Source organism: Rhea pennata, chromosome 28 (genome assembly GCF_028389875.1).
Source record: "Rhea pennata isolate bPtePen1 chromosome 28, bPtePen1.pri, whole genome shotgun sequence".
NCBI lineage: Eukaryota > Metazoa > Chordata > Aves > Rheiformes > Rheidae > Rhea > Rhea pennata.
Genome location: NC_084690.1, coordinates 4,859,189 through 4,886,835, shown reverse-complemented (window position 1 = coordinate 4,886,835; position 27,647 = coordinate 4,859,189). Strand labels below are relative to the sequence as shown.

The following is a 27,647-nucleotide window of genomic DNA, read 5'->3' as shown; positions in this document are numbered from 1 at the left end:
AACTGATGTGGATGTACATTCAGTCCCTGTCCAGGTGCTCACTCCCTCCAGTAAGGTAGTGATGGGCAAGGACCCCTCTGGAGCCAGTCATGCCCTTCACAACCTCTTTGCTCCTTGCAGGGTAGCTCTGGGAGCACCATCTGCTTCACAAGGTGGGCGGAGGGTATGCTAAAGCTGCATGCAAGCAGAGACAGTCCGGGCAGAAAGCGGGCGCCAGGGCAGGTTCACTCCTCCCACTCCGAGTGTGCTGTCCCCCATGTTTTCACCAATATAGGAAACCTGCCTGTACAAGGACTAGCAGCCTTCTCCCCCTCTATGGGCACAAGGGCTTCTGCCTGAAGGAAATCACAGAAAATACTTAAGCCTTTTTATCTGGGATGTTCAGGAGAGCATAAGCCAATGCCCAGCTATATGAGATTGGTATCAACTTGCTAGTAAAACCAAGAATCAGAGAGTGTACCCACATTTTTTTTTTTTTGCAAGCAAAATTTCCACCACTACAGACATTACTCTTCAGTGCTCATTGCTGCAGGATGCCGATCCCAGATCCTGCAACTGAAACTGGAAGAGCAACAGGAAACTACTTATGCTCAGTATCCGGTTTGAGCGACCCGGAGAGCATGTGCACAGTACTCGCTGTGACAAATGGGAGGAAAGAGGTCTCTTTCTCTCCAAAACCCCCAAATGGTGAGTTTTGCCTCCCACTTAAAACATCGCAGAAAGCAAGAGTGCTTTTCCTTCCTTCCTTCTTCAGAAAAGGTAAACTACAGTATGAAGACCACTCCACTCCCGAGGTGTCTCCCTTCCAACGGAGGGAAGAAATTGCTCGTCTGAAGTGATTTAAGACAACAGGCACTCACATATACCAAACCCAGCACCAAATATGGACAATCAGGGATACAATCCTGCAAATGCTGCTGTGCACAGGGCCTAGCAACATTCTTTCACTAGATCAAGCCCTAAATTAAGATATCCAAGAACTCTAGTATTTGAAACGACCCTAGGAGCCATCATTCAGAACTGCTAGCGTCTGTGCCCATCAGCCCAAGAATTGGAAACAAGACACAAAATTTCAACACCTCTTACTGAGAGAATGGCCCAGTGCTGCGGAACTGATTTGCTCGAGATGAACTCAAGCAGAGAGACTGCAAAAGCTCACACATTGTCCAGAGCTGGATGGGCCACTGTGGGTGGCCTCGCTGCTCAAGACCACTCTCACCCACTGATTATCCTTCATTGCCTTAATGACCTGTTTCATTTCTCCGCCATACTGAGAGCCAGAAAACTGCTTGCACTCATGTTCTTACCAAGTGCAACGCTGACCCAGATCCAAACCACAACTGGTGCCCCTCTTCTTTCTCTTTCTAAGGGTAGTGATTCTATAACCATGGTGAGAAGGGGCCCTAGGAAACCCCAGCACCAAATTAAGAGTTCCTCATGCTTGGACAGGAATGGGCCTTGGCACATACCTCAGGCCCTGGAGGATATTGGTCAGTGCTGGCAGCATTCAAGGGCAATCAGAGCTCTGGAGTTTTCTCCACAACACATTGAAGCAATCAAGCCACTGTACATGGTCTTCAGAATTTCAATCTCCTATAAAATTACCTCCAAGAACAGTCAAAACCTTGTCCAAACCAATAACAAATGTGAAATACCCCAACCCATCACCACTAAGACGAGAGGAGCTGAAACAACACTTCCCACATGGTTTAAGCCCTATGGAGTTGAGATTCTTTCAACCATTTCCAAAGTGCTCTCAGTGCTTTCCCAGACAAACACCAGCCCTGATCCCTTCTAATGACTCTCCTGCAAGGGAGACAACAAGGTAACCTATTTGAAACTACACCACCACTATGGAACTGCCGGTGACAGATGCCAAATCCCTGCACTCTCACTCCCATTCAAAGGTAAAAATACTCCTTAACCACTGCAGATACAGAGAAAGACTACAAGCACAAGACTCTCCAAATTCCTTTTAGTGGGATCCAATAAAAACCTTGGCAGTTACTGGCCTTCCTGCAGGAAACCTGATATCCAAGAAGTAAACAAGCCTTCCACTTTGAAAGTCTGCAATGGGCTAGGGCCCTCTGATATGAAGCCGAGCTCTTCCCGTCCCCCTTTGGGGCTGCTGAAGGCTTTCACCTGCCTGATGCATTCTCTCCATTGGGAGCAGGTCAAAAATTGGTCATGAGAAGGAACATTATGTTTGCCTGTATGTGCAGTTCATGCGGCCCTGGGAGTCCAAACCATCACTGCAACAACGAACTCGGGAGACCTGTGGCTCTTCCTCCCAGCCAGCCCAGCCACTGCAGGGCTCTGGGGGAATTCCCTCCCTGCACATCTCCATGGCCCTCACCACTGCAGTTGACTAAACACACTGAAAATACTGTGAGCGTCCACAATGCCATCACTGAAGGGTAAGCTCTGGCCAGGAGATGCTGACTTGCCTGAGATCACAGCAGAATAGGGAACTGAACCAAACCTCTTAATTCCTTTAACCTCAGGCTCATCTATCTTGCTGCCATAGAGCAGTAGTCATATTGATAGCAAGCCTGACTGCATTTTCTTCCAAAGATGCTGACACAGATGACCTCCTTCCCCAAGGTGAGTCTGTCTTTCCTCACTTGGGAGCTAACTCACCTCTGCTTTCTAAACAAGCTCCTGTTGTGCTCCAGAGGGCAGCAGCATGAGGATTTAAGGAGTCACCAACCTTGCCAAAGGAGAGGTGTCACATCATCACAGCCACTTACCAAAGCATAAACCGCTTTAACATCCCCAGCGGGGCAGCTGCATACTGCTTATTCTCACCCAGAACCTACTGGAGCAAAGCTCCATCATAGAAGTGCGCCCAGGGAAGGTCTAGGGCCAGGACCTGGTGCTTGCTCTGAAGCAGGACAATGTTGGGACTCTGGAGTCTCATACAAAGATTAGCACACCTTAATAGAGGCAAACAGTCCTAGGATAGGGCACATGCAACCAGGTGAGCAAGAGGCAGCAAGTCCACTGCTAGTGTGTGCTGCAGAGGACCTGTATGGACAGTCTTCTAGGCAATGGGAAATGCTAAAGGCCACCTGACACCACTCCTCTGCAGCTGAGACTGAATCCAGGCAGTTACTTACCTTCATTCGCAACGGCAGCCCAGGGTTGAGACAGACACACCCGTACCCACATACAAGTCTCGTACCCCGTGCACCACTCCATCCTTCCTGCCCTCAGAGGGCAGGGTGCCACCCAACCCTCTGAATCAAGCCTGGGTTTTGCATCCATCTCCATGTAATGGGGAACAGACAGCTTTCATGTCTCTCCAAGCCTCCCCCTGCCTCTTGCACAGCTGTTCCCCCCCCTCAGTTGGACTCAGCATCATCAGCTTTCCTGCACATCTGCTGTATAAATCACACAGTGATTTTATTTTACAGTTTGGCAGAGAGGTCAAGCTTGAATCCAGATACTTTGCAACACAAAAGATATTATCTGATAAAAAATAAATCAAGCCTGGCTTTGTGGAAGAGAGAAGTGAACGGTGCCTGGACTCTTACCTAACAGGATAACTCAAGCCTGCAAAGCTCAGCAGATTTAGAAAGTGCTTCTAACAAGAGGAGGCTGCTGCTTCAGCACTGATGCTTCCCCAAGGATGGCCTCAGACAGAGGCTCATCTCACCAAGAGCCATGAAAGGAGAAGCAGCAGCATATTACCTCCGTCTAGAATAATCTGCATTTTTATTCCTTTTAGAGGCAGCCAAGTCTGCCCACACATGTTCCCCCCAAATCCACAGGGAAGTTTCTCCATCGCCTATGTGAAGCTTTGCTCTGCTGTCCCACCCAGGGTGCATGTGGCTCTGCAGAAGGATCAGCTTGCACCTCCCGGCCTGCAAGGAGCCTGGCTCTGCTGTCCCAAGGCAGAAAGGACCACGAGCGCCGTCTGGTTAATCCCACTCCTGTGGTTACTGTGCGCACTGGAGGGAGCATGGAAACGAGTGTTAATTCATGGAATTTCTAGGAAATACATGGCCGTGAATGCAGCACTATGAAGCAACAGGGTTTGCACCATTAGCCAGATTCTTTACCAGAAGCGGAGCATGTAAAGTCACAAAGGAGGAGGAGTCAATTTGGCCACAAAACAAGCCTCAGTCTGCTAGACATATTCCTCCAAGGCAAATATTGACAGTGACACTGCCCCTACGAGAAGGGTAAGAGCACTGCTGCTTCAATAAACCAGCCAAGTGCTTTTAATAGACGTAAATAAAACTTGTATTGCAGGGGGGTGAGGTGCCTGAGAGGGGAGTGGTTCATTAAAAGGCCAGAGCGCCTTTTATCTCAAGCTTGTTGGCTCCACTCCAGTGACCAAAAGTTACCATCTGCTGGGTGACCTCTGTGAAACAAGTGGGTGGTCTTAGCCCTGCTCGCCCTGGACAGGTGTCCACCATCACAAACACCGCTGGCTTTGGCACCCTCGCAGGCAGCCGCCAAGCAGGCGAGCACAGCCAGTTTCCCGGCTCTGAATGAAGGTACGCGCCAAGGGCACAGGAGGAACACAAAGTGTCCATGGGCACTGCCTGCTACACATACACTTGAGAGGCGTGAGGAGTGAAGCAAAGCTCTCGCACATGACGTGGTCAGAAAAAGAAAGCCTGTTGGAAGCAGGGGGGTGGGTGAGAGGAACAGCTGCAGAGCGAGGAAGCAGAACCTTACGCTGCTCTCCTCTCTAGCACCTTGTCACACCGCAACACCAGGCACTGCAGCAGGCGCTGATGGTTAGTCAAAACACCCAGGTCACCACCTGCACAAACCTTTGCAAGCTGGCTGGAGAAGAGAGCTGTCCCACACCACTCCAGTATAGTTCTCCAGAACAATCAAGACACGCAGAGCTCTGTCATGGTCTCGTGCTGGAGGCTGGTGTCAGGGCTGAGAGAGCCCTAAGCATCTTTTGCAGACAGTATGTACACAGGCTGATGTACAAAGATCAGAATACCAGAAGACCACATACTTCTGTGACCAGTCAGCTCCTTAAATACTACTGTGGAGAGTCAGACCTCCAGGGCACCAAACCAGGACAAACCTTGCCTTGCCACACAGTAACCTGCGAGCTCTTACCTTCCAGTTTATACCATATATCACTTCATTAAGCTTGGCTAGTGTCCCGTTTCAACTCAAGAAATAAGCACAAAATGCTTGAGAGAGGAAAAGTAAGAGAGAATGTGAACCATAAAGCGAAACAATTCTTGCAGAAGTCCAACATAGAACAGTGTCACTGCTCTGTAAGAGAAAAAAATGTGACAATAGCAGCTCATCTTGGTGCTGTGAGTTAGTGGAAAACGGGTATCAGTAAGCTGTGAGCAGAGCAGCATGTACCTGATCATCCACTGAGGCTCAGAACTGCCCGCTCCAAGACTCTGCTAGCTTCATAGGTTAGGTAACGGAACATTTTTGTTCCACATTTGCTATGGAGAACTGTAGCCAACTTTTACAAATGGTGTTTCTTCAGCAAACAAACACTGGCACTCTTTACACATTTGAATCCAGTTCAGACATAAGAATGGGTGTCCTGACTCCCCCTCACTTTTTTTTTTTTTTTCCAAACAGAACACAGCAAAACAAAGCAAAGTAAAACAATTACTTTCAATGTTATGAAATTTCCAAACATGAAAAGCTGTGGTCAGTCTGTAGTCCGTGTGTTTCACAGGTGCTCAAATAATTTCTGGGGGAAGAACTAGAAGAGAAAGGGATTAACTTCAGCCTTCAAATCAAAATTAAAGATAGTTATTTGCAAGATTAATTATTGATCTGTACCTGCCCTCTGCAAGCAGAAAAGCTGTTATCCCTCCTCCAGTGGACTGGAAATGCAGCTCTAGACCTGGGTAGCAGTGCCACCCAGAGGGCATTCCCAAAAATAACTAACTTCATCAGGCATCTCAGCAGTGTTTTTTTCTCCCCCTTCTGAACAAGAAAGCTCCACTTTCTTCGACAGCTGTGTTTCAGCTCATTTCCTCCACCCCAAGAGTAACAAGTCTCACTAAACAGTAACTCCAGGTTAGGGAAACATCTTCAACAACAACTCTCAGGCCATTTATTCACAACACTGGAACATAAAAATAACATCTTTAATAGCTTTATAGTTGGCACAGATGGTATCCAAATTCACCATTTTTACTAATAGACTATGAAACAACACATGGTGCAGCTCTGAGGAGGGCAACTCAGACTGCATGTTCCCTTTAACCGCGTACTTATGATAGCTTGGAGTTAAAGAGTTTACTCTTTTCATTTACATTCAGCATTTAGAGTCAGAAAATAAATCCACAGCTAGGTTTAACCACATACACACACACAGAAGCCGGGGAATAGTGTTTCTGCTGGCAGTGTCTCTTCCTCTTAGCAACACACAAGAACCCATAACAGGTAGTTGTAATGCACTTTATAAGAGATGTGATGTGGCTACTGTTAGCCAGATCGCACGTAACAGAATACAGGAGCTTTACTCACACCTTAATGAAACAGCTACTGCAATGGAAGAGTCCCGTTGCCCTCTCTCAGGAGAAGAAAAGGCTAGACACTTAAATGTATTAAGAATAGTCCAAAAACTCTGTCAGTGGTGAAAGGATATTTTCAGGAACCTAAAACACAGTGGAGTAATAATACTTTTTGAACTACTTTTCCCCTAAGGGCCTCTAGCAAACAAGCAAATCTCACTGCTCCCCTGTGAGATGAGTACGTATTATCATCCTTATACAGATGTAGACGAGATAGCAGAGGCACCAAATGGTTAAGTGGCTTTCCTGAGAAAGCAACAGCAAGCCAAAGGTAGTCCAAGTAGCCTGAAGAACAGCTTGCTCTGATCAAAAACAACTTATGAGCATCCAGAACTAGTGTACAGGATGAAAATAACTCCCAACAACACTTCACAAGAGTGGACTGGAAAGGTTGAAAGCATCCCAGAAAATATGAGGAGACATGTCACCAATGGTACAAGTTAGCAGTGACTTGCAATCTGCATCCAAAACATTACAGTATGAACTCATGCTGGCAACTGTTCTTTATTCATCCTCATGTGCCTGTTATTCATCCTCAATTTAAACACATATAGTCTCTTCAGTACCAGTAAGTGTTACAAGAAGCTTCTATTTAAGCAACCACTCAGTTGTGATCACGTGCAAAACTTTCACTTAAGGAAAGGAAATATTTATAGGTCTCTGGCAAGATTAAAACTTGTTAATGAAGAATTTACTCCTCAGTGAAAACAGTAACTGACACTGCTGTGCATATATCTTGCTCATTAGCAACTCCATTCCTACAAATAATTTTTTTCCAATCTAGTTTTCCAAAAATAATTGTTCTTAATGAGCCTGAAGTAGCTAAGATACTAAAGTCACTTTCAACCACAATTTTTCTTACCATTTGCTGGCTACAAAAATTCCAGTTTCTATGGGTACTCTATAATCACAATAAATTATGAGGCATTTCTGACCTCTGTTCTGTTATGTCGAACTTCCTCTCACCATCATGATTGAGTGCCAAAATGGAGGGAGGTGAGAATGCATAGTGAGGTCTCCCATCATCTGTCTTCCGTCGAGGCCACTTTTTCCCTGTTTAATGACCCTGCACTGTCAAGGCCTCCATTTTACCTTTGGTTTCAGCAAGGGCCTTGTCACCGTTGGCTTTATTAGAATAATCTCGTTCTCCAAAAATTGTGCTTCCAATCCTGACATTTGTGGATCCAACCTCTATCTATGAAGAGGAGACAGAAAGACATAGTTCAATACATAGCTACCACCCACTTGCCAAAAACAGTCTAGATGCTTGTCACAGAGGGACACTTTTCCATGTACTTGCCACCTGCAGCTACGTCAAGGGTCTATTTTGATTCCCAGAACTGTATCCCAGGGCCAGGAGAACTGCTCTTCACAGAACAGCACTATCAGGGTCTTCACCCAAGGGGAGGCCTACAAGGCCTGTTCGGATAATGCCTGGGCTGCACTTCTGGGGGCCTGCTGCTGCTGGTACGTTTGGCTCCTGACAGAAAGGGTGGCAGAGCGAGACCAGACTTACTGCGTGCTGGAAGTCTGTGGACATGCCCATACTCAGCTCCACCTTCTCAATGGGGAGGTTCAGCTTTTCACACACTTCCTGCCGCAAAGACAGCAACATCTAGAAGGGAGGAAAGAAGAGAGGATCACACATTCTACAACAACCACAGCAGCTCATTATCAACGTTTCACAGACTGAGATTTCTTCTTTTCTTTGGAGTCTTATTTACACAGAATGGGAAATTCCCACACGTCCTGCTGATGCTTGCTCTACAGCACCGTGAGAATGCCTGGAGGCTTCCCATTACAGGCTGCATTATTGACAATACATATACTTACAAGTCTATGCATCTTCTGAAGATATCCGATTATCACACCAGCATGACAGACAAAGAACACAGACCCAATTCCTCTGCTTGATGCAGCCCTCTGCACACAGCTTCCTTCTAGAAACTCTTACCTGGAAATCAGGATTTGGCCCCTTACTAAGGTCATGGCCGATGCTGCCAATTGTCATCAGTCCCACAAATTCCAAGCCTGGGCACTTGTTGATGACATGCTCCACAGCTGCTGCGGTGTCTCCAGGAGGCAGGCCGTGCTTACCTGGCCAATAAAATAAAATAAAATAAAAAGGGTGATGTGTGCCAAGCTCTGCCAGAAAACTCCCCTCCCCACAGCCAGACAGAAGAGGATCGGATTTATCATTAAGTCTTTTCATCAAAACTCCTCTCCACACATGCAAAAAAGACCACTGAGCCAGTCTGGGCTCCCTTGGAAGGGGCATCAAGTGAAAGAACCCCCAGTGGCTTGTTATTGACCCAAAGCACGAACAGAGGAGCTGTCACTGTTAGAGTCCTGCTGTGATACTCAGCGCTGACAACTCTGACCATAGCACTGCCTTGTGAGGAGAACAGTCTGCCAACCACAAGCTGTGTTTAGAAACACTGAGACTAAAAGACAAACAAATAACCCTGAAATAAATGGACAGTCTCCATTTATTCAGCTTTCCCCTTTCTTCTGCGCTCTGTACTTTTAAACATAAGACCATGTTTACACCTTAGTTTTGCTAAAATAGCATTAAAAACCTTCCTTTACAAGTGCCCTCCAGCCTCACATGCTTGGTGGCAATTGAAACGTTTTGGTTGAGGTGGGACTATATAAAATAAAATGAACGAAGTGATGACTGCAAATCCTCTAGCATTTACTTTTCACTTCATTTTTCTGCATTGGTGGTTCTACCTTATTTAGAAGCATTTCTCCTCTTGCTCTTGAGAGTAACCTGAGTTTCTCTCTAGCTTAAAGGAGCTCTTACAGAGTGCAAAACACCTATCAAGTCAGCAGGAAAAATTGCACATCATCAGAAAAAGTGTCCCACCACTTACTGTCTTCTCCGCTAGTGTTAACTTGCACCATGACTTTTAGTTTTTGAGTTGACCCTTTTTTCTGCCACGAGCTGTTGACTCTGTCTGCCAGTTTCACAGAATCCACTGTTTCCAACATGAACAGGTTAGGGACAGCTAGGGAGAAAAGACAAGGTGAGGGCAATTATGCTGGAACAAAAATCACAGTATCTAGAACTCAGCCTGCTCAAAGACAGACATTGGTGAGTTAACTACAAAAGTCCTCTGCCTGTTCTTAACCTTGCAACTAAGGTACTTCAACAGCGTTTATTTCCCCAACGATAGCACTTGGTTAATAATTCTCTCTGTAATGGCTCTGTGCACACATCCTTTTGGCGAGAGATGGGGAAAACCTGTGGATTAGCATCTTTGTTAGGAAGGCAAAACAATATAGCAACTAAGCAAGAAATTTCATATAGCTTCCCAATAACCTAGTGAACTGCACGAGTAGAGAGTGATATTCATGCTCATATACAGAAGTGCATGAGAGAGAAAAGAGAACAGGCCATTGCACTGTGAGGTGTCAGCTCCCTAGTGCCACATATCACAAGAAGACCAAAACCTTCCAGAACAAGCTAATCACAAAGTGAAAGCACACCATGATTCAATGGACCAAACCTCGTCCAGTAATTCAAGGGAAATGAGCAAAATGAGCAAAAACAGGAGTAACTTAGGCTGTGAAAACTACAACAGACAACCAGACCCTCTGAATCAGAGGCCTCCTGCTGCCTGAGCAACACAAGCACAAATATATTTGCACAGTTAGCAGCAGACTATGGCAAGAGAAAACAAACAGACTGAGCTAGGACAGAAAAATGGGGCAGTATCATGTTCTTCCATTTGCTAATCAGATTTCTTTCAGATTTGTAATCAACAATATAAATGGATAAAAGAAGTTATTATTTGTGTGAATATTGGAAGACTATTGCCCGCAGGTCACGGCACATGAAGTTAAATAGAGTTTACCGATCAACTTGTTGACGTTATTTTTCTGCAGATGGCCAATAAAATGCCACTTAATCTCTGGACAAGACGACAGAATCTGAAAACAGAAAGGAACAGTTAATCAGGTCTGAATGATAATTCCCTCTTCCCTCAAACATTACTCAGCTCTTAGTTTGCCTACAAATAGAATTTCAGACACCCAGCCTTCTTTTGTTTACCCTGAAAGACACAGCACAGGTAGTGCTAGTGGTGTGTACTGAGATTGCTTCACAGTCTGGAGAGAGATAGCACTGCAGCAGCAGAACATTACACAGTGGATGGGGAAGGCAAAGTTCTTTTATAATTGAAGAATCATGAAATGATTCTTTTCCCCCAGCCCCAAATTGAGTCATTACTGCTTGTTTAAATGAGGATTGTGTATCTCCTACACAGAAAGCACAAGAAGCAAAGCATCAGACAGATGCTCTGTGACTAAGGCACACGTGTCTACACGTTCCTCTGGAGCGAGCAAGGCAAGGAGGGGGAAGGGAGAATAGGCAAAAAGCTAGGGCTGATCCCCACCATTTATCTGGAGAAACAAGAAGTTTTTTCTGTAGTAGATCATACAGCCTCCATCACCAAGTCTCTAACACAGAACAGCGCTTTTGCTGAATACACCTCTGAACACAGATACGCAAGGAAAGAGAACATACAGTAAATCACGTACTTACTCTCGAGTCTGATGCCTTTTCTAGCAACTCTTGAACCTAAAGGAATTCAAGATGGTGTTTTGTTAAAGCTATGTCACGACATGGTCACACCATAAGTACCATATCTCTGGAACTGGTGTTCCTGGGACCCGTGCAGACCCGAGCAATGACAGGCATGGGCCCTTGTGCTACGGACAAGCCGAACTGCGCCCGCACCGCGCGGCGGGGAGCAGGCGGCTCTCGGAGGCCGGCTGCGTGGCGCAGGCTGCCGGCGTCCACACGCGGCCCCACTCGCCCGCGGGTCCGGCGAGAACTCACGTAATTTTCGCCGAAGCTGCGCTGCCCGTGGTTGTACGCCTCTATCACCATCTCCGCCGGCTTCGTCTTGCTGACGGCCACCAGCCGGGGCTGCACGGCTGGGAGCCCCTGTGGGGAGCACTCAGCGGTCAGGGAGGGCTCCCAGGGGCGGCGCCCAGCCCCAGCTCGGCCACCTCTGTGCCAGGCTGCCCCGGAGCCTTGTGCTGCCACCCTGGGGGCCACCGGGGGCACGAGGGGCCTGTCTGCATAGCGGGAGGCCTGTCTCTATGATGCGGGGGGTCCTGTCTCCATGGCCTTGGGGGGGCTGTCTCTATGGTCTTGGAGGGCCGTCTCTATGATGCGGGGGGACCTGTCTCCATGGCCTTGGGGGGGGGCTGTCTCTATGGTCTTGGAGGGCCGTCTCTATGATGCGGGGGGACCTGTCTCCATGGTCTCGGGGGGGCCGCCTCTATGGTCCGGGGGAACCTGTCTCCATGGTCTTGGGGGGCCGCCTCTATGGCCTTGGGGGGGGGCTGTCTCTATGGTCTTGGAGGGCCGTCTCTATGATGCGGGGGGACCTGTCTCCATGGTCTTGGGGGGGCTGTCTCTATGGTCCGGGGGAACCTGTCTCCATGGTCTTGGGGGGCCGCCTCTATGGCCTTGGGGGGGGGCTGTCTCTATGGTCTTGGAGGGCCGTCTCTATGATGCGGGGGGACCTGTCTCCATGGCCTTGGGGGGGCCGCCTCTATGCTGTGTGTGTGTAGGGAAAGCCTGTCTTTACCTCGGCGGGCTGCCCTCATTCTGGGAGGCTGACATCCATGACGCCTGCGGGGGGAAATCCGTCTCCGTGGTGTGGCGAGGGCTGTCTCTATGGTGGGGGATCTCCATGGTGATGGAGGACCCGCCGCCATGGCGGGAAGGGCCCTGCCGCCACGGAGACAAGAGCTATCTCCGCTGCAGCCCACCCCTCACCTTCCCCCCGCCCCCGCGCGGCGCCCCTCACCTGCGGCCTCCGGGCTGCCGCCTGCTGCACCCGCTCGGTGACGGCCCGCAGCGCCGGGCCCAGCCCTTCCCCGGCTGCCATGCCTGCTCTCCACATCCCCCGGCGGGCCGCGCCGCCTTCCGCCACACACACGCGCGCGCGCCGCGCCGCTCTCCTTCCCTCCGCTTCCGCCCTGCCAGGCGACCAATGAGGACGCGCCGCCGAGGGTCCCGGGCCAATGGCAGCGGGGGTCTCTACGGGGCAGGGCGGAGCGCGGCGCCGCCATGTTGGGAAGGTCGGGGCCTGCCGGGGCCGGCTCGGCGGCCTCGCCTCGGACCGGCCCGCTGGAAACGTTGAGTGTTAGTTAGAGAGATGCATGGAAAAAACATCTACGCGCAGTGAGAAATTTATTCTGGGAGGTTAAAAGAAATTAAACATGTTATGAAGAATCTCAACAAAAAAGCAACAATGAATTTCGGCTTGTAAAAAAAAATTGTATGATTTCAACGTTTTTCTTTAAATTCTTACTACGGTTTGCTTAAGTTACAGGATTCCATGTTGTTCGCTCACTTACTGTAGTAGTTAATTTTCAATCATGAAGAATCATAAAGGTTCCCATTATGTTTTTAAAATCTGCATTTGAAATTAATAATACTGGTTACTCCTTTTTCTGTACACCCCCCAAAGGAATACTTTGATAACAATATTTTCAATAAAACAGAAAAAAAACCTGAAGACCTACCTATTCCAAACTGTTGCTTTACTGTAAAGTTATACAAAAGCATACTTTATAATACCACTTTGGTTTATTTGGGTCTTTCATTTGTGAAAATACTTGACTAAAGTAGATATTAGTTACTAAATGGAAATCTTAACGTGAACATAGAACAACCCCAAACAAACTAGATTACCCTCAAAAGCGTTAGGTACTATTACCTCATGCCTAAATTTTGCTACTCCCTCTTCATAATCTTCTGCAGAAACTTATTTATAAGAACTGAGTAATATTGCCTATGCACCTGTTGATGCAACTTTTTGACTGCTGTCTGGTCCCCTGTAGGTTTGGAGATGAAACTTTCATTATGGAGCTCAGGTTTTTCAACAGACACAAAGAATATCTATAGGAGATGGGACTTTTCTCCAGCAGTAACTGATAACATCTTATTTTGAATTTTCAGATATGAATAATCATCATCTCAAAAATAATTTTAAAAAAGTGAAAATACTGGAACCAGCACTAGAAATTCATCAGATTTCTACCTTACTATGCTTGCCTTCTTTTTAAAAAGCTAATGCATATTTAAAACACTGAAAAGTGACACCAAGTACAGTAGATAGCAAGCTTTGCGGCAACAGATTTTAAATGCAATAGACTGGTCCCGGACAACTAAGTTAGTACTGACAGTTGTATCATTTTATATTAGTATATGGGCTGCAAATTAAAATAGGAATTCCTGAAGAGGCTCTCCTGCCAGACGGATTGCGGGCAGAGGTGGAGAGTAAAAAATTAAAAAAAACCCAAACAAACAGATGTTCGTTCTAGCCCTGAGCTTTTTTCTTCAGTTTTGCATACATATAAAACAAACAAACAAAAAATCTATTTAATCCCTCTGCATCTGGTACATGAATAATTAATCAGTGTGAAAGGTATACTGTATAGAATTGTTCTGAACAAAAACGGAAATTTTCTCTTTGAATAGTCCAGAAATAAGTTCCTGCCTTTGCCCTGTGACTTTTCAGTATGATGTTTTCTGTCCTTTACTACTACTAGATCTTCCTCTCTCAAGGTCTATTCTGAAAAAAACAGTAATTCAGTTCCGTTCTTTTCAGCTTCCCTGAACATCATCTTTCTAATAAGACACTGTGAACACAGAAATCCAGCTGGTCTTGCCAACAGGCGGTTAATGTAATGTAATGACATGACATGACTGCAGGACTAGTCATTCAAGCAGTTACTTGCCAGCATGGCTATTTGCAAAATCAGGGTCTATCACACAAAAATCCTTTCCTTTCTAGTTTTTCCCTAAATATGAAGGCTGAGAGAAGTACCGTGTTCCCAGTCTGATTTCACTGGAAAGTTAAGTCCAGCCCATCAATATACCTGGACCCCTGACCTTGCAGATAAACAGCAGCAGGAACTACAGAATACAGATGCCCCTATAATGCTCCCCAAATATGACAAATGGAAAACAAATCAGTGTTAAGATGCAGCAAATGAATAGTTCGGGCCACTATCTCTGTGGCACCTGGTCTAAGGCTTAGATTCCCACTACCCTCCCATGATAACTAGGTAACCTGCAGTATTTCAGCTGAACTTCCATAACTCACTGTGCACATGCTCTTAGCTGCCCTAATGAGGCAAAACACATTGGCTTAAACCTCAGTAAAAGATGGTTTCATGCATTTGTTACACCTCACACTCAGGATGGGCCCAGAGCATATACACAGACTGTTAGGAAAGTTAAAGTGCCCCATTCAACAGGCAATAACTTGCCATTTTGACAGTGTCTGGGCTTTCACACAGACATGTGTAGTGTACAAAAGTCTAGCACCTTTTTTTAAAAGGGATTTGAAATAAAGTATTAGAAATTTCCAACAAGAAAGAAAATTGTAGCAGCAACTCCCCCTCCCTCCAGGACCCCAAACCCTCTTTACTTCCAATTGCTACTAACCACCTCACTCCAAATTAAGTACCTAGCTAAGCTGGCTGCAGAACAGACTGTCCAAAGATGTCTTCCATCTAGCCTCTCCAGAATAATTGGTCCATTTGTCCATCAGCAGGGAGAGGTGCATCTAGAGTACATATTTGGAGCTGATTGCTTAGAAGTCACCAGAAAAAACACCCCGTAAATACCAAAGTCCTTGCATCTAATTGTCATAAAAAGATTGACAGGATTAAGTCTGATTCATCTCTTTCAGTACAGGAAGGGGGAAACAAAAGTAACTTCCCATTTCTTGTTTCTTTTGATATAAAACAAATATAAATCTTGCAAGATCAGTCGATGTTATGAGGCAGTTTTGTATCCTCACTGGTTCCTGCCCCATCTTCATCTTGGATTCCTTCTGCTAGTCCATCTGCAAGTTTGATCTGGCTTCCTGCATGGTCCATGAACATGTTGGGAATATCTTTGCCAAAATATATCTTGCTGTTAGCTGCAATAGCCTTATATTTCATCAGTTGCAAATACTCAGGAGTTAACTTCAGCTGCACAAAAATAAAAGAGATCACCAACAGCTCAGATTTATTTGAAACCAAGTTTCTGTCATAAGCATACAAGGACTAGCACTAGCAGTCATGCTTATACTTTTTCCAAATGAAAAGATGGAGTTATCTAGAAGGTTCTCTTTCAAGCCAATATAAGCCCAGCTCTAAATCCCTGTGACTAAATGGCAAAATCAGAAAGTGATGGAAGTAACTGAGGGAACATTAAATCCAAATGTACCACAGATGGAGATGCTCTAAAGCACATAACTCTCAGAGAGCTCTTGCAATGCAAGCTACTGGAAAGAAAAATACAACTGTCTCCACCCCTTTCGAGCAGGCTGAAGAGTCTGTTTTGGAGAGCAGAGCTATTTCTTTCAAGATAATGACATTGTAACAGAAAGAATGGAATAACTGGAACAAAACTTGTGTACAAACATCTGACTTCTGTTCATTCTCATTGACCCTTACAAAACAAAAAGTCTGCCTGCCAGGATGTTATTGCCTGCAGCAAGTTCCCAGGACAAGCCTGACAGTTCTATCCATGTAATTTCTCTATTTCTATTTTTTTTTCTTTTCAGCAGGAACAAGGCTTTGCCAGGCTAATTAGTTTGACAGATTAAAGGAGCCCCGTTTGTTCATTGCTGAACACTTGTCTACTCTAAATGTATCTGCTACTCTAGAGATCTCCTTGCTTTTGATTGCTCGCTGGCTTGCAGATTGAAACAGATCAACATTTCTGATGACAAGGTGAAAGGGCAACACTGAAACTGATATTCTATCTACAGAGGGAGCCATGGCCCCATTAGCATCTAGCAGAGCTGTTTCCTGAGATGACCAGATATTTCATGTATCCTGACATAAGTTTATCTAGAAAAGAAAATGAATTTGCAAGTATGAATAGCTTTGTTACTTCATTCTGACAGGCGCTAACTTTGTTTTGCTTTTTGACTTGAACAATCAGACACAATAAGCAAATAATAAACACAGACTGCCCTTTTGCTAAGTGCTTCTGTATAGCCTAATGTAAAGAGCCCTGCTTCAGCCACAGCATAAGGAAATATCAGTACCTTGTTAGCCTCAGCTACTTTCATAGCCGTATAGCACTCAGCATCAGCTCTTGCCTTCTCTCTTGCAAGAAATGCAGCATCTGGGAAAAAAAAGGAGAAAAAACACCACAGGCTCCCACACTCAGATTCTTATTTCCAGCCACAGTAGTATCATTTGCAGCCAGAAAGTTTTAACCTGGTAAGTACCACAGCTAAGCTGTAAAGGAAACATACAACAAGGGGAAAGGGGAAGAAAATGGGAAACCCAGAAATGGGATCTTTCTTTACTTTTCCTTCCTAAAATGTTGCAGGATATTATAAAATAAGTTGTATCTGTGACTGAAAAAATCTCAAAGCATTTTATAAAAATAGATTTGTTACTGCTGTTGTCATACAGGCTGAATACTCTTCTCTAGCCAGCCACTAAACTCTTGTGCTAAAAACAGAGCAACTGTTTCATTACAAAAGTAGTATTTACCCACGACATTTGCACAGGACTACAACAGCACGTCAAACTAATCTACAGATGAAGTCTATGGCAGTGAATGCAATTCCCCAGATGGGATTTTGTCTGGGATATTGAGGTTAAGAGTCTGGCATGTAGAGCCAGGAAATTTTAACCTTTACAGACTCAGCCCCTTGGAGAGATGTCAGAGAGCTGTTTCTCTGCAATATCAACAATTGTGCAAGAGTCTGATCCTGCAGGATACTGAACCTCCTTGACTCCGACAGTAAAAGCATAGGCAAGGAAAAAACAAAGACATTTAAGGAAAGAAATACTTCCCCTTTCTGCATAGCATTCCTTTTTTTTTTTTTCCTCTGACTTTTTATTTATCTGATAATACCGATGCTGTATCAGGGCATCCTGTTAAGGCTAAAACAAGCTTATCTGACTGGTTCAATGCAATCTTTTGACATTCCCTCTAAAACAGGGAGCAACACACATTTATAATACATATTAGTCTGGTTTTGTGAGTTGAACAGCTGGACAAACCACTTGCTTGCCTAGACTAGCAGGGAGTCCTGTGAACAACTACATTTAAAAATCACAACAGCAACTGTGTGGCTGTGCCTTTAGACTTCCCTTCTTTTGGCTAGTAACCAGAGTGGTCTCAGTCAGATGTACTAAAAAGAATGAGGGAGAGCCAAATAGTCTGCCTGGGTGGAGCTAAATTGAAGGCCTGACACCTGATGACATGTATTTATACAAAATAAAAACCTTTGCATTTCTGCAAAGAACTTCTTAATGAGAAGCTACTGATCTGTAAAGCTCTAATTGGCTCCTAGTGGGCTTCCACAAAGCTTGACAGAGCCTATAATGAATGTAATCGAAAATAAGGCCTTGCCCCTACAAGCTGGAAATATAGACCCTTTGTCATGTCCTGGAATTTGCCTGACAAGTCGCTGTATGGGGACACCTTCTTAACAGCACAATCTCCTAGAAAGATCATCTTAGAAAAAGAGTATCAAGAAGCACACTCTGCAAAGAAACAGCCCTGTTCCTGCCTCTGGCCAATCCTGGTTCCTAAGAACAACTAACTGCAACACAAGAGGAGGATGCTTTTTAGTAAAAACACCAGCTAGAAGACAGATTACAGGATTTATCAGTTAAAACAAAATACTAAAGCTCCCCCTCACCTTTTCTTGACTTTTAGAACTTAGAAGCTACATAACAGATCCTTGCTTTTCCAGAATGGGTAGTCGAATTTTGTCTTCCAAATATTTCATACTACACTGGAAAAACTAAAGCTACATTTGAATCCCTTTTCTTCACTCTCAAAAATAAAGATATCTGCCCCGGTTTTAGAAGAATCACTAAGCAAGAAAAGGATAAAAAGCTTCTACAACCCTACCCTATTTCAGATATTCAAGAGATGTGACTGCATCACCAAGATTTCATGGTAACATTTTAGGATGCTTCCATTTCTCTGCAAGGGTTTGCTGCCATTATCCAAAGCCTGGCAGAGCTTCCTGTAGGAAGATGCCAGCCTCCTGTTCCCTTCCACTACACTTGTTGACAATTATACTTCCTGCACTCAGGTTATATGAAGAGGCACCTGAGAATCTGGAGCTGAGAATCTCAAATTTTGCCATTGTCCAAGAAGGCTGAATGCTTTCTGCTATCTGCCCTAATGTGACCACCTAAAACCTCAATTGTAAAATAAGTGGTGAAAATAGTAGGAGAATTTCAGCATTCAGACACTTGTATTCAGAATCACAAAACATTACATAAGATACCATGCAATGTTACGAACCACAAGGATTCAGACGGAATGACTTTGGACAAGTAACTGCACTCTTGTGAGTGTCAGATTAGATTAAGGACCACAGTCAATACTCACACTTTGTTGCACTGATGCAAGAACCACTTAACTCCATTGTGAGCTGCCTTGAGATCTTTAGAAAAAAGCCACTACAGGGTATTTACTTATTGGAAAGTTCACCACTCACCTTCAATCTCTGAAATTCGCTTCTCTGTTTCCTTTTCCATCACTTTCTGTCCGTAAGTTATTTCAGCAACTTGTGCAATTTTTTCTGCCTCTGAGGTGGAAAAGAGAAAAGTCCATACTGTCATGACAGTCTTCCTAATGTCAGAAGCAACTTCACTCCTGGAAATCCTTACCACCCTCTTCTGGTAAAAATACATGGTAGGCAAATAGTCTAAGCCCTCAGAAAGGGTCAGTCTGTATGGGCAAGGCTGGAAAACACCTGAAAAAATCTTGAGTTCTTTGGAAGAATTTTAGATCAGCAGCAAACAGATGCAGTCAGAGAGATCACCATGCATTTGTAATATGCTCTTAACTGCAATAAGAGCTAGAACTGGACAAAGATACTCCAACCACACAAGAAAGCCACACAGTTCCCTCTTAAGGTAAAGAAGACCAAGGACTCAGAATTTTGCAGGTCTGATTCAAACACACAGGCTTACAGCAGAGAATATGTAAGGAATGTCTTGTTTCAGAGACATTCACAGCACCTTTAGACACAAGCATTCCTGCTGCAGGCTTGGGAGAGACCCAGGACAAATCAGAGGGTGTCTAAAACTTCTGATAACTCAAATAGCATCAACCAGGTGTTGTAGTAGGAAAGGTAAGAGCTAAAGTTAACGGTCACACTCTCACAGATGCTTTCAAACTGCAGCAAGGCATTCAGACCCAATGAGGAACCAAAATGGACACTTTCCCTCACAGATGTTTGAGTTCCCTCTTTTTGCTGCCTACCACACCACATACCCCATACGGTTTCTGCCTTCAGCCAAAGGTATACAAACCAATGAGGGCCTTCTTCCTTTCCGTCTCTGCTTCCTTCTCCACCACCTTCTGTTTCTGTGCTGCAATCAGCAACTTTGTCTTCTCACTCTCCCTAGTAAGCCAGAGGAAGGCAGTTATAAAACGCAAGCTTACTGAAGCAGCTTGACCTACCATTATCTCCAGAATATGATGCTGGCTCAGCCTTCCTTTGAGCATGCGTTTAGGACAGCCAGCAACCAGTAAAGTGAGTGCGTGTACATGTACACACACAGCCTTTTTCTAGTCTGAAGTGTCTGTTTCTTTCCTCCATAGCAAGAACTCTTTTCACTAAGGTCAGTGTGAAACGTGCCCTGCTACTTTCTGCTGACTCCCATAATGCCTTCTAGCAGGGGCAGGTCACAGAAGTACATCTTGATGATACATATAGTAAGTTTTCTGTGTTACCATTAATCAGGAAATTACTAAAACAAAGTAGAAAATTAAAATCTTACAAAAGCCTCACCTTCACCACAGATGGTTAATTTCTCTTTCTCACATGAAAGTTCATTTTTCTTCATTTGCAAGTAACCAGGATTTGAAATCATCCTTTATTAGCAAAATGGCTCCATGCATTTTACATGGCTTAAGTCTTTTCTATCTTATTGTTCTGTACTCAGAAAAAAAAGTTTCAGAAGAAAGTAATTTATTTTTTAATATTCCCTCCAATCAGGAAAGAGGAGTTGGAGCCAAAAACAACTCTCTTGAAACATATACCCTGCTGCATTTATGGCAACAAATAAGAGTAGGCTGATTTGGGATTCTATGCATCATGACCATAGTACAAACAACTTACCATGATACCGAAAGGTCAGAGCAAATGCTAGGGTAGGAAAAATTATTCTGGCCTTATTCTGGCCTATGCAGACTCTGCTGGCAGAGTGCTCAGAGCTCAGAGAAAATAAGCATTTCTGAATGATCAAGTGCATGACAAGGCTGCTGGCTCAGTGTTGAAAAGGGATCAGGATGTCAAGTGCTATTAAAGAAAGAAAGTTATTTCTAAGCTTTGCAAGTCTTCAGCCTGTTGTATCAACAATTTCTGAAACCTAGTCAAACAGCAGGATTAGTGGTGGACGCTGTCTGCCTGCCACTCACTGACATGCTCTGGAAGGCCTTTTTTAAATAGGGACAGTGGCAAGGGGAACAAGCTCCTGAGGGAAATGATTTCTGAGCCCAAATGTGCAAAACTGAGAAATACCTTCCAACTCACAGTGACCTGGCAGTCACTTACAGTGGCAGACACAACCTTATCCAGTGCAGCCTCACTACACCCTTCCTGGATGATAGCAAGGCAGCACAAGGCTGAGAGCGTGCCTGGCAGAGGGCACTCTGATCACTGCATGCTGTGAAAACACATTAATCTGGATGACCGATTCGCTTTGGTAACACAAAGGTGCAGGTCTCGGGCACTTACATCAGCTCATAATTCCTCCGGATCGTTTCAGGGATGTTTGGCTTTGTAACTCGAACTGCCTGGAAAGAGAATGAAAAAAACCGTAGGCAAGCAGCCAACAATCAAAAGGCAAATGGCCCCTGAGGCTGCAGAGGGTGGGGGAGCTAACACTTAGAGCATGCTCTGCCAGACAAAGCTTTTACATACTGCAGGAACTGTGACCAGCTCCAGACTCCGCAGAGCGAATGTAAGCTTTAATGATCTCCTGACATGACAGCAGACTACATCCTGGCTAAACAAGTATCCAGGATAACACCAAGAGAAACCCAACACAGCAAAGTTAAGAGGGAACAGGAAGGATACTGTTCTCGTTCCTCGAGGAGTTAAACAAAGACTGTATTATAAAGCAATTTTTCTAAAAACTTTTCACAGCTTCCTATTTCCTTTCAGCTCTTACCCCTCCCTATGATCTGCATCTTAGACATTTCAAAGTGGAACCCTAATTACCTGTATAATTAATCCCGGGGCCATTGTAGTTAGATCTTGCTGCAAGGCCAGTTTAAGGTTTTCATCAATCTGATCTAATTGGGGAAAAAAAAAAAAAAAAAGAGTAACTAAAAATCCCAAAAGGCAGCTTGCTCTCAACAGGTACTGAATCAGCTGGAATGGGCTCAGATTTCTTACTCCTGGAAAGCAAATACAAATATAAGTTTGATATAAAGATGCTGTGCTGAGAAAAAACATCTCTGAGCTAAAGGCAGGTTCCCATCTCTCTCAGCACATCAAGCAGCATTTCAAAGCATTAAAGACCCAACAATTTTCACGTATCTCTTGGCAGCTGGGCAATCTGGACCTTCCTCTCTTCTGTTTAGAAGCTTCTAACACTCTCTCTTCTCTGGAGGCTTCTAGAAGACTTAAATTCCTCATAGATTCATCACGCAAAGAACCCAAGTACTGAGTGGAAAGTCAGCTGCATGTGCAAATCCATTAGAAACAGCCATACCAACGTCACTCTGACCACTGTACCAACAGGGGCTGATCATGGCAGAAGGCTCAGAGAAGGTAGTGCCTTTTCTAAAGCATCCTGAGAGGCAACATCACTGTCACAACTGAGCCACCTACCCACTGCCTGGGTGGCCGTGGGGGCATGAAGCATATCACGGGTCTAAGCTACAGAACTCATGGACTATTGAAGAGTCTTCTTGGAGAATTTGATCCGGGACAAAGTCACATACACAATATATGTCAGATGGAAACTTGTGGCTGCCAGGGATGTGGTCTATATGCTGTACAGATTCAGAGATCAAGTCCTTCCTGACAGGCCACACATCCACAGCACAAAAGCTCTTTTCATAGAAAACAATAAACGAGTACTCAGTGGAAACACTTGGGAAAGACTACAGAAACATGGCAGGCATAAAATGAAACTCTCTCCATCTGCCAGCAATCTGCAGTTTAGGATCTTTTTGAGTCAGAGATTTTTTTATTATTTAATTATAAAAAGATCTATGCTCAACTCCACTTCTCCAGTGATATCTTCCCAGCTGGATCCTCAAGTAGATGTGGTCCAGCTAGATCACGATTGATTAAGAACTGCATCTGTTCCAGCAGGAGACAAAGCAATTGGAAAGGCAGAAACGTAAAATGGCTGCATTAGTTATTTTAATAGACTACAAAAATTTCATCAGCAAGATCTGTTTGGCTCAATGGATAAAAATTAGCTTCAGAATAGCTACAAAATTTCAAGAAGAAATACAAAACAAAACCCCACTGCAGTGAAAAGCTCTAAGGATAGCAATGTTTCCAGTTGGGGCCCACTGAGAAATGCAAAGGGAAAATAAAAATGTAATAGCCTTGAAAGTGATCACATCTCACTCCTTTATTATTTGCTTTGGTCTCAGTTTAGCTGTCTGGAACTCACATTTGTAATACATACAGTTCAGCCAGGAGTTTAGGAAACAGCTGTTATCATTTTCCTGCACCTGCCTACAGATGTAGGGGCAGAAAATCATGACATAAGTCTGTTTGAAATGGGTCGTGCCCCATTCATAGTTCACAAGCCAGGAAATATTCAGCTCACACCAAAGGAGTTACACAGGAGTTTATACAAGTTCCTTCTGTGCAAGTCAGTGGCCTTGAGTCATTTTAAGCAGTTGTCGTCAGCAGCTGCTGACATCTGGAGACTCCATTAGCAAAGAGCCAGTACATTTGCCAAGAGTTCCATAAAGGAACAAGAGGGGAACTGAGTTCCACTTCTAAATTTTGTGCAGACACCTAGTCAGAAAGGGGATAGCTAAGCTTCTTGGAAAGCCCTGTTTGATTAGAGGAATAGTTTGCAAGCAGCCTCCCTGTGTTCTCTCAAGGACTTGGCATCAAAAAATCCCAGCCATAAACTCAGTCCATTTGGGGTCCAAACTGTTCACAGCAACACTTTGCCGACAGTCGGCACTGTTATACCACCCAAATACTGGAAGGGATTTCTCGTCACTCCAAAGCAACAAACAAAGTGCTGGCAGCAGTCTGTTTATTTCTACCAAGAAACCACTACTCCGTTTTGGACTGTGGCTTAAAACGTGCTCTCCAAGTGTCTGTACTGCCTGATTTCCCAGGGGTCTGAAGAGAGGAATAGGTCAGCGGGCCCTTGCCAAGCAATGCTGTTTTCTAACACTCGTTCAGCATGCCCAGGCGCTGCAGCAATAGGCACATCACAAAGCTAATCAAATCCGTAGGCCAGTGCGCACAAGTTCATACTTTCTGTGACAGCAAAGAAAGAGGACTGTTTTTTTTACATCTGAACTAACAAATCCTGTGACTGATTCAACAAGTCACATTACCTAAACACAGAAATCACACAGCAGAATTTCTATTTGCTTCTCTCAAACTCCTTGCTACTTCTGACACTTTTTTTTTGTTACAATATACTGAAGCCCTCAGCACTGGAAGGTAATGAGAAGTAAATAACGACCACTGGTTAACAATCTTGTTTCAAAACAGAGAAGATATGATTAATATGTAAGAGCCCAGTGGTTACAGGGTAGCAGATAGCTATAAGAAGCATCATTCAAGGAACCTTCAACCCAGCACTGACCCTGCAGAGTTAGTGTCAGAGGTCTGGGATGCAGCTTACCGAACAGCTCAATGTAGACCTCCTGCAGTGTGTGGACACTGCAGAACTGGTTCAGCTCATGGTGAATCTTATTGAAGATGAGAGCTTTGTCATAGTCAGCGGTGTAGTTCTTCACTATGTCATACACTATAAAAGAAGGAGTGAAATCAGTGTTAACAGCTGGGGTGAGAGATATCTCAGGTGGGAAGACAAACACTTGCAATGGAAAGCTTATGGCTTGGTCACACCAGCAACAGCAAGAAATGCAATGCCAATCAGTGAAACAGGGAAGCACTCAGCAGAGAAGAGAGGCCTGCACTGCATACTTCATTCATGTATGCTGACAAGGGAGTTTTAATTATTGCCAGTGGTACATCACACACTAACCATTGTTGTCACGTGCTTAGTGAACAGAATGACATCTCAGTCACACTAGCCCTCTCTGCATATGTCTGTCAGGAACATGGCACACGTGGATTGTATCTGAAGAGCAGAATATAGCGACCGCGGGGCCTGCACACAGCAGGGGGAGGGGATCCTGAAGCTGGAGTATGACAGAGGTCTCAAAGCAGGACACTGATGAGTCCAGAAATAATACCATACTTGTAAACAACAGGATGTTAAAAAGAAAAGAGTCCGACAAAGAAAAGGCTGCATGGGTCATTCCCTTTGTGTCTCAGATGCCAGTCTTCTGCTCACAGGCTCCCCATCTCCCCTACTGCTTGCACGTCTCATTACTCAAAACAGAAGCTCTTCATTGAGGCACAAAGCCCAGTGGGGCTGTAATAACACACATAAAAGTGATAGATGACATTCAGGTATTAATGAAGCTATTAGTAACACAGAACAAGTATGTGCAAGAAATAATAAACGCACAAGTGTCTGAGAGAGCTAGTTAAAAGGTTTACTCCCCCTGCCAGGGGCTTTACGAGGTTTACAGAGGATTTTCAGCAGTACTCCCTAGCCCCAAATCAGTCAAAGCACAAGCACGCACAGACTCCTGATCTCATCTTGCCCTAGCAGGAGCACAAAGAACTCTGGGAGAGCAAAGTCACATGGATGCTGGGTGCAAGGACTTGCAGGGTCAAAGGGAGAAACTCACCTGCACTTTGGATCAGAAAATTCACCACCTCAATTCTATCAAAATAAATCATCACTCCGCCACTGCAAAAAGAAGGTAAAAAGGAACAAGAAAAATAAAGTAGTTTACTAGTGTCCAAATGCTCTGCCTGTGCAGCCAGATGGCTGCTGAATAGAGGACACTTCCCTCTAGTGGGCTGAATGCAACATTTACAGCCCTGGGTGCAGCACCCTGCGACAACAGAGCAAAGTCCACGCCCCACTCGGAGCCCAGCCTCCTGGTTTTAGCTACAAGTGTCCTTTAGGAACTATATTACAACATGCGGGCCAGGTTTGGAAAGACCAATTTCTAGTGGCTACAACACAGAAAAACAAAATCCTAAATCCTTTTCCCAGTTCCAGCTCTCCTGTGACAGCAAAACTTTCACTTCCTTCTCATGCTTCGTTTTTCAGCCTAGCAAAGCAGAAGTAACTTCTTTACAGACAGAACGCAAGTTTCAGAGTATTAGATTCATGCACGTAAGGAAAGGTCAGACTTGGAAAATGCTCTGAAGCCAGCTGAATCCGTTCCCAGCAGAAACTTAACTAAATCAAGAATGAGATTACAGAGACTCCTGCCAGCATCATCTACACTAACTCCAAAGGCAGAAGCACAGGAGAAAGCAGTGCAGAGACATTAAGGCGCCTGCACAGGCTCAGCAGGACTCATTTGCTTGGGCATGGACGAACAGAGAGTAGGTTTCACCACTTTCACTTGGAGCTGAGGTGGGAAATCAAGTCTGCTGGATCAAATCTATGCAATTTAAAGCACGCTAGAGTGTATAACTGAGGGGAAGGCCCAGACAGCTTCCTCCAGGGATGAAGGGCTATGGCAGCAGGGGGGAAGAGCTGAGCTCACCTGGTGCCGCAGGGGACATTTTTCACCTCGTCTGTCTGCAGCGTGGTCTGAGCAGAGAAAGATTTCAGAAAGGGCTCAGGAGCCTCGATTTCCACAGCACCGGCCTCTCCGCACGCATGGGAGCCCCCAGCCCCGGCAAAGCCCTGCAGGGGTGGCCGCCAGCCCCCTCCCCCCGGCCGGGGGAACCCCGGTGCTGGAGCACCCCCGTCCAAGGCCCCGGAGCCCCCTCCAAGGCCCCGGAGCCCTCCAGAGCCTCCTCAAGGACCCGGAGCCCCCTGGAGCCCCCCCAGGCCCCGGCCCGGCCCCCCCTCCCCGAGGCCCCGGAGCCCCCCCAGACTCCCCCAAGGCCCCGTGCCCCGGCCGCGCAGCAGCACCTGCACCGACTTGTAGGAGGTGATGAAGGGCAGCATGAGGTGGAAGCCGGGGCCGCTGGTGGAGGTCAGCAGCGCCCCGCCGCTGCGGAGGGAAACGGAGAGCGTGAGGCGGCGGCGCGGCCCGCCGGGGACGGGCGGGGACGGGGCGGGGGCGCTCACCGGTAGTAGACGCCGATGTGCCCCTCCTCGATCTTGTGGATGGCCGAGAGGAAGGCGGCGGCCAGGAAGCTGAGCGCCAGCGCCGCGATGGCGCCCAGCTGCGCCATGGCGCCGCGGCGGCCCCGCGCGTCGCCCGGGCAACGCGCTCCGCTCGCCGCCTCCCGCGCGCCCCGCGCGCCGCTTCCGCCCGGCGCCGCCGTGACGACATCGCCGCGCGCCGCGCCGCTTCCGCCGCTTCCGCCGCTTCCGCCGCGCCGCCAGGGGGCGCCAGAGCCGGCTCGGGGCGGGGGTTGGGGGGGGGGGTTGGTGCCGCTGCGGGGCCGCGGGTTCGAGACCGGCCGCCGCCCGGCGCGCGGGGGCCCATCGGGAACGCGGCCCGACTGCCGCCCCGGCGCTGCGCCCCGGGCAGCCGGGGTGCCTGGGCGGCTCTTCCTGCGCAGGCCTGCACGCCCGGGTCCCTCGTGCGGGCCCGGCTCCCCATCGCTGGCCACTTCACCCCATCCCCGGCGCCCCCAGATGTGCCCCGCAGCCCGGTTCTCCCCTGCGCTGCCCTCTCGCTCGCACACAGGCACCATGTCCCATGCCCCACAGGGTGTCCTGGCCCTGGGTGCAAAGACAGGCCACCAGGCCCCATCCCCGGCGCCCCCAGATGTGCCCCGCATGCCCGGTTCTCCCCTGCGCTGCCCTCTCGCTCGCACACAGGAACCATGTCCCATGCCCCACGGGGTGTCCTGGCCCTGGGTGCAAGGACAGGCCACCAGGCCC

At 46.3% G+C, this 27,647-nt stretch overlaps 2 protein-coding genes across 2 annotated transcripts; both read right to left on the bottom strand.

Annotated features, from left to right (window-relative positions):
- Window positions 1-6,041: 6,041 nt before the first annotated feature.
- PLPBP (pyridoxal phosphate binding protein) lies at window positions 6,042-12,475 on the bottom strand. Its single transcript, XM_062596979.1, has 8 exons — window positions 12,356-12,475; window positions 11,374-11,481; window positions 11,077-11,112; window positions 10,388-10,463; window positions 9,404-9,538; window positions 8,482-8,624; window positions 8,044-8,142; window positions 6,042-7,722 (listed from the first exon to the last, which is right to left on the bottom strand). Exons 1-8 carry the CDS (start codon window positions 12,449-12,451, stop codon window positions 7,585-7,587), a joined length of 831 nt encoding a protein of 276 aa, XP_062452963.1. The 5' UTR covers window positions 12,452-12,475; the 3' UTR covers window positions 6,042-7,584.
- A 249-nt stretch (window positions 12,476-12,724) lies between these two features.
- ERLIN2 (ER lipid raft associated 2) lies at window positions 12,725-27,032 on the bottom strand. The gene is made up of 11 exons (XM_062596937.1): window positions 26,883-27,032; window positions 26,724-26,805; window positions 26,350-26,396; window positions 25,474-25,535; window positions 24,393-24,518; window positions 21,773-21,846; window positions 21,287-21,345; window positions 19,857-19,948; window positions 19,037-19,126; window positions 16,607-16,686; window positions 12,725-15,539 (listed from the first exon to the last, which is right to left on the bottom strand). The coding sequence occupies exons 1-11, from the start codon at window positions 26,987-26,989 to the stop codon at window positions 15,330-15,332; spliced, it is 1,029 nt and encodes a 342-aa protein (XP_062452921.1). The 5' UTR covers window positions 26,990-27,032; the 3' UTR covers window positions 12,725-15,329.
- Between the last annotated feature and the right edge of the window lie 615 nt (window positions 27,033-27,647).

Excerpts from the sequence above, each read along its gene's own strand:
- PLPBP (XM_062596979.1), bottom strand. The coding sequence starts at position 12,451 with ATGTGGAGAGCAGGCATGGCAGCCGGGGAAGGGCTGGGCCCGGCGCTG. Across the intron at positions 11,482-12,355 it reads CGGCAGCCCGGAGGCCGCAG|GGGCTCCCAGCCGTGCAGCC; the intron begins GTGAGGGGCGCC and ends TGCTCCCCACAG. Across the intron at positions 9,539-10,387 it reads TAACGTCAACAAGTTGATCG|CTGTCCCTAACCTGTTCATG; the intron begins GTAAACTCTATT and ends TTTTCTCCCTAG.
- ERLIN2 (XM_062596937.1), bottom strand. The coding sequence starts at position 26,989 with ATGGCGCAGCTGGGCGCCATCGCGGCGCTGGCGCTCAGCTTCCTGGCC. Across the intron at positions 26,397-26,723 it reads CCTCCTACAAGTCGGTGCAG|ACCACGCTGCAGACAGACGA; the intron begins GTGCTGCTGCGC and ends TTCTCTGCTCAG. Across the intron at positions 24,519-25,473 it reads TTTTCTGATCCAAAGTGCAG|TGTATGACATAGTGAAGAAC; the intron begins GTGAGTTTCTCC and ends CTTCTTTTATAG.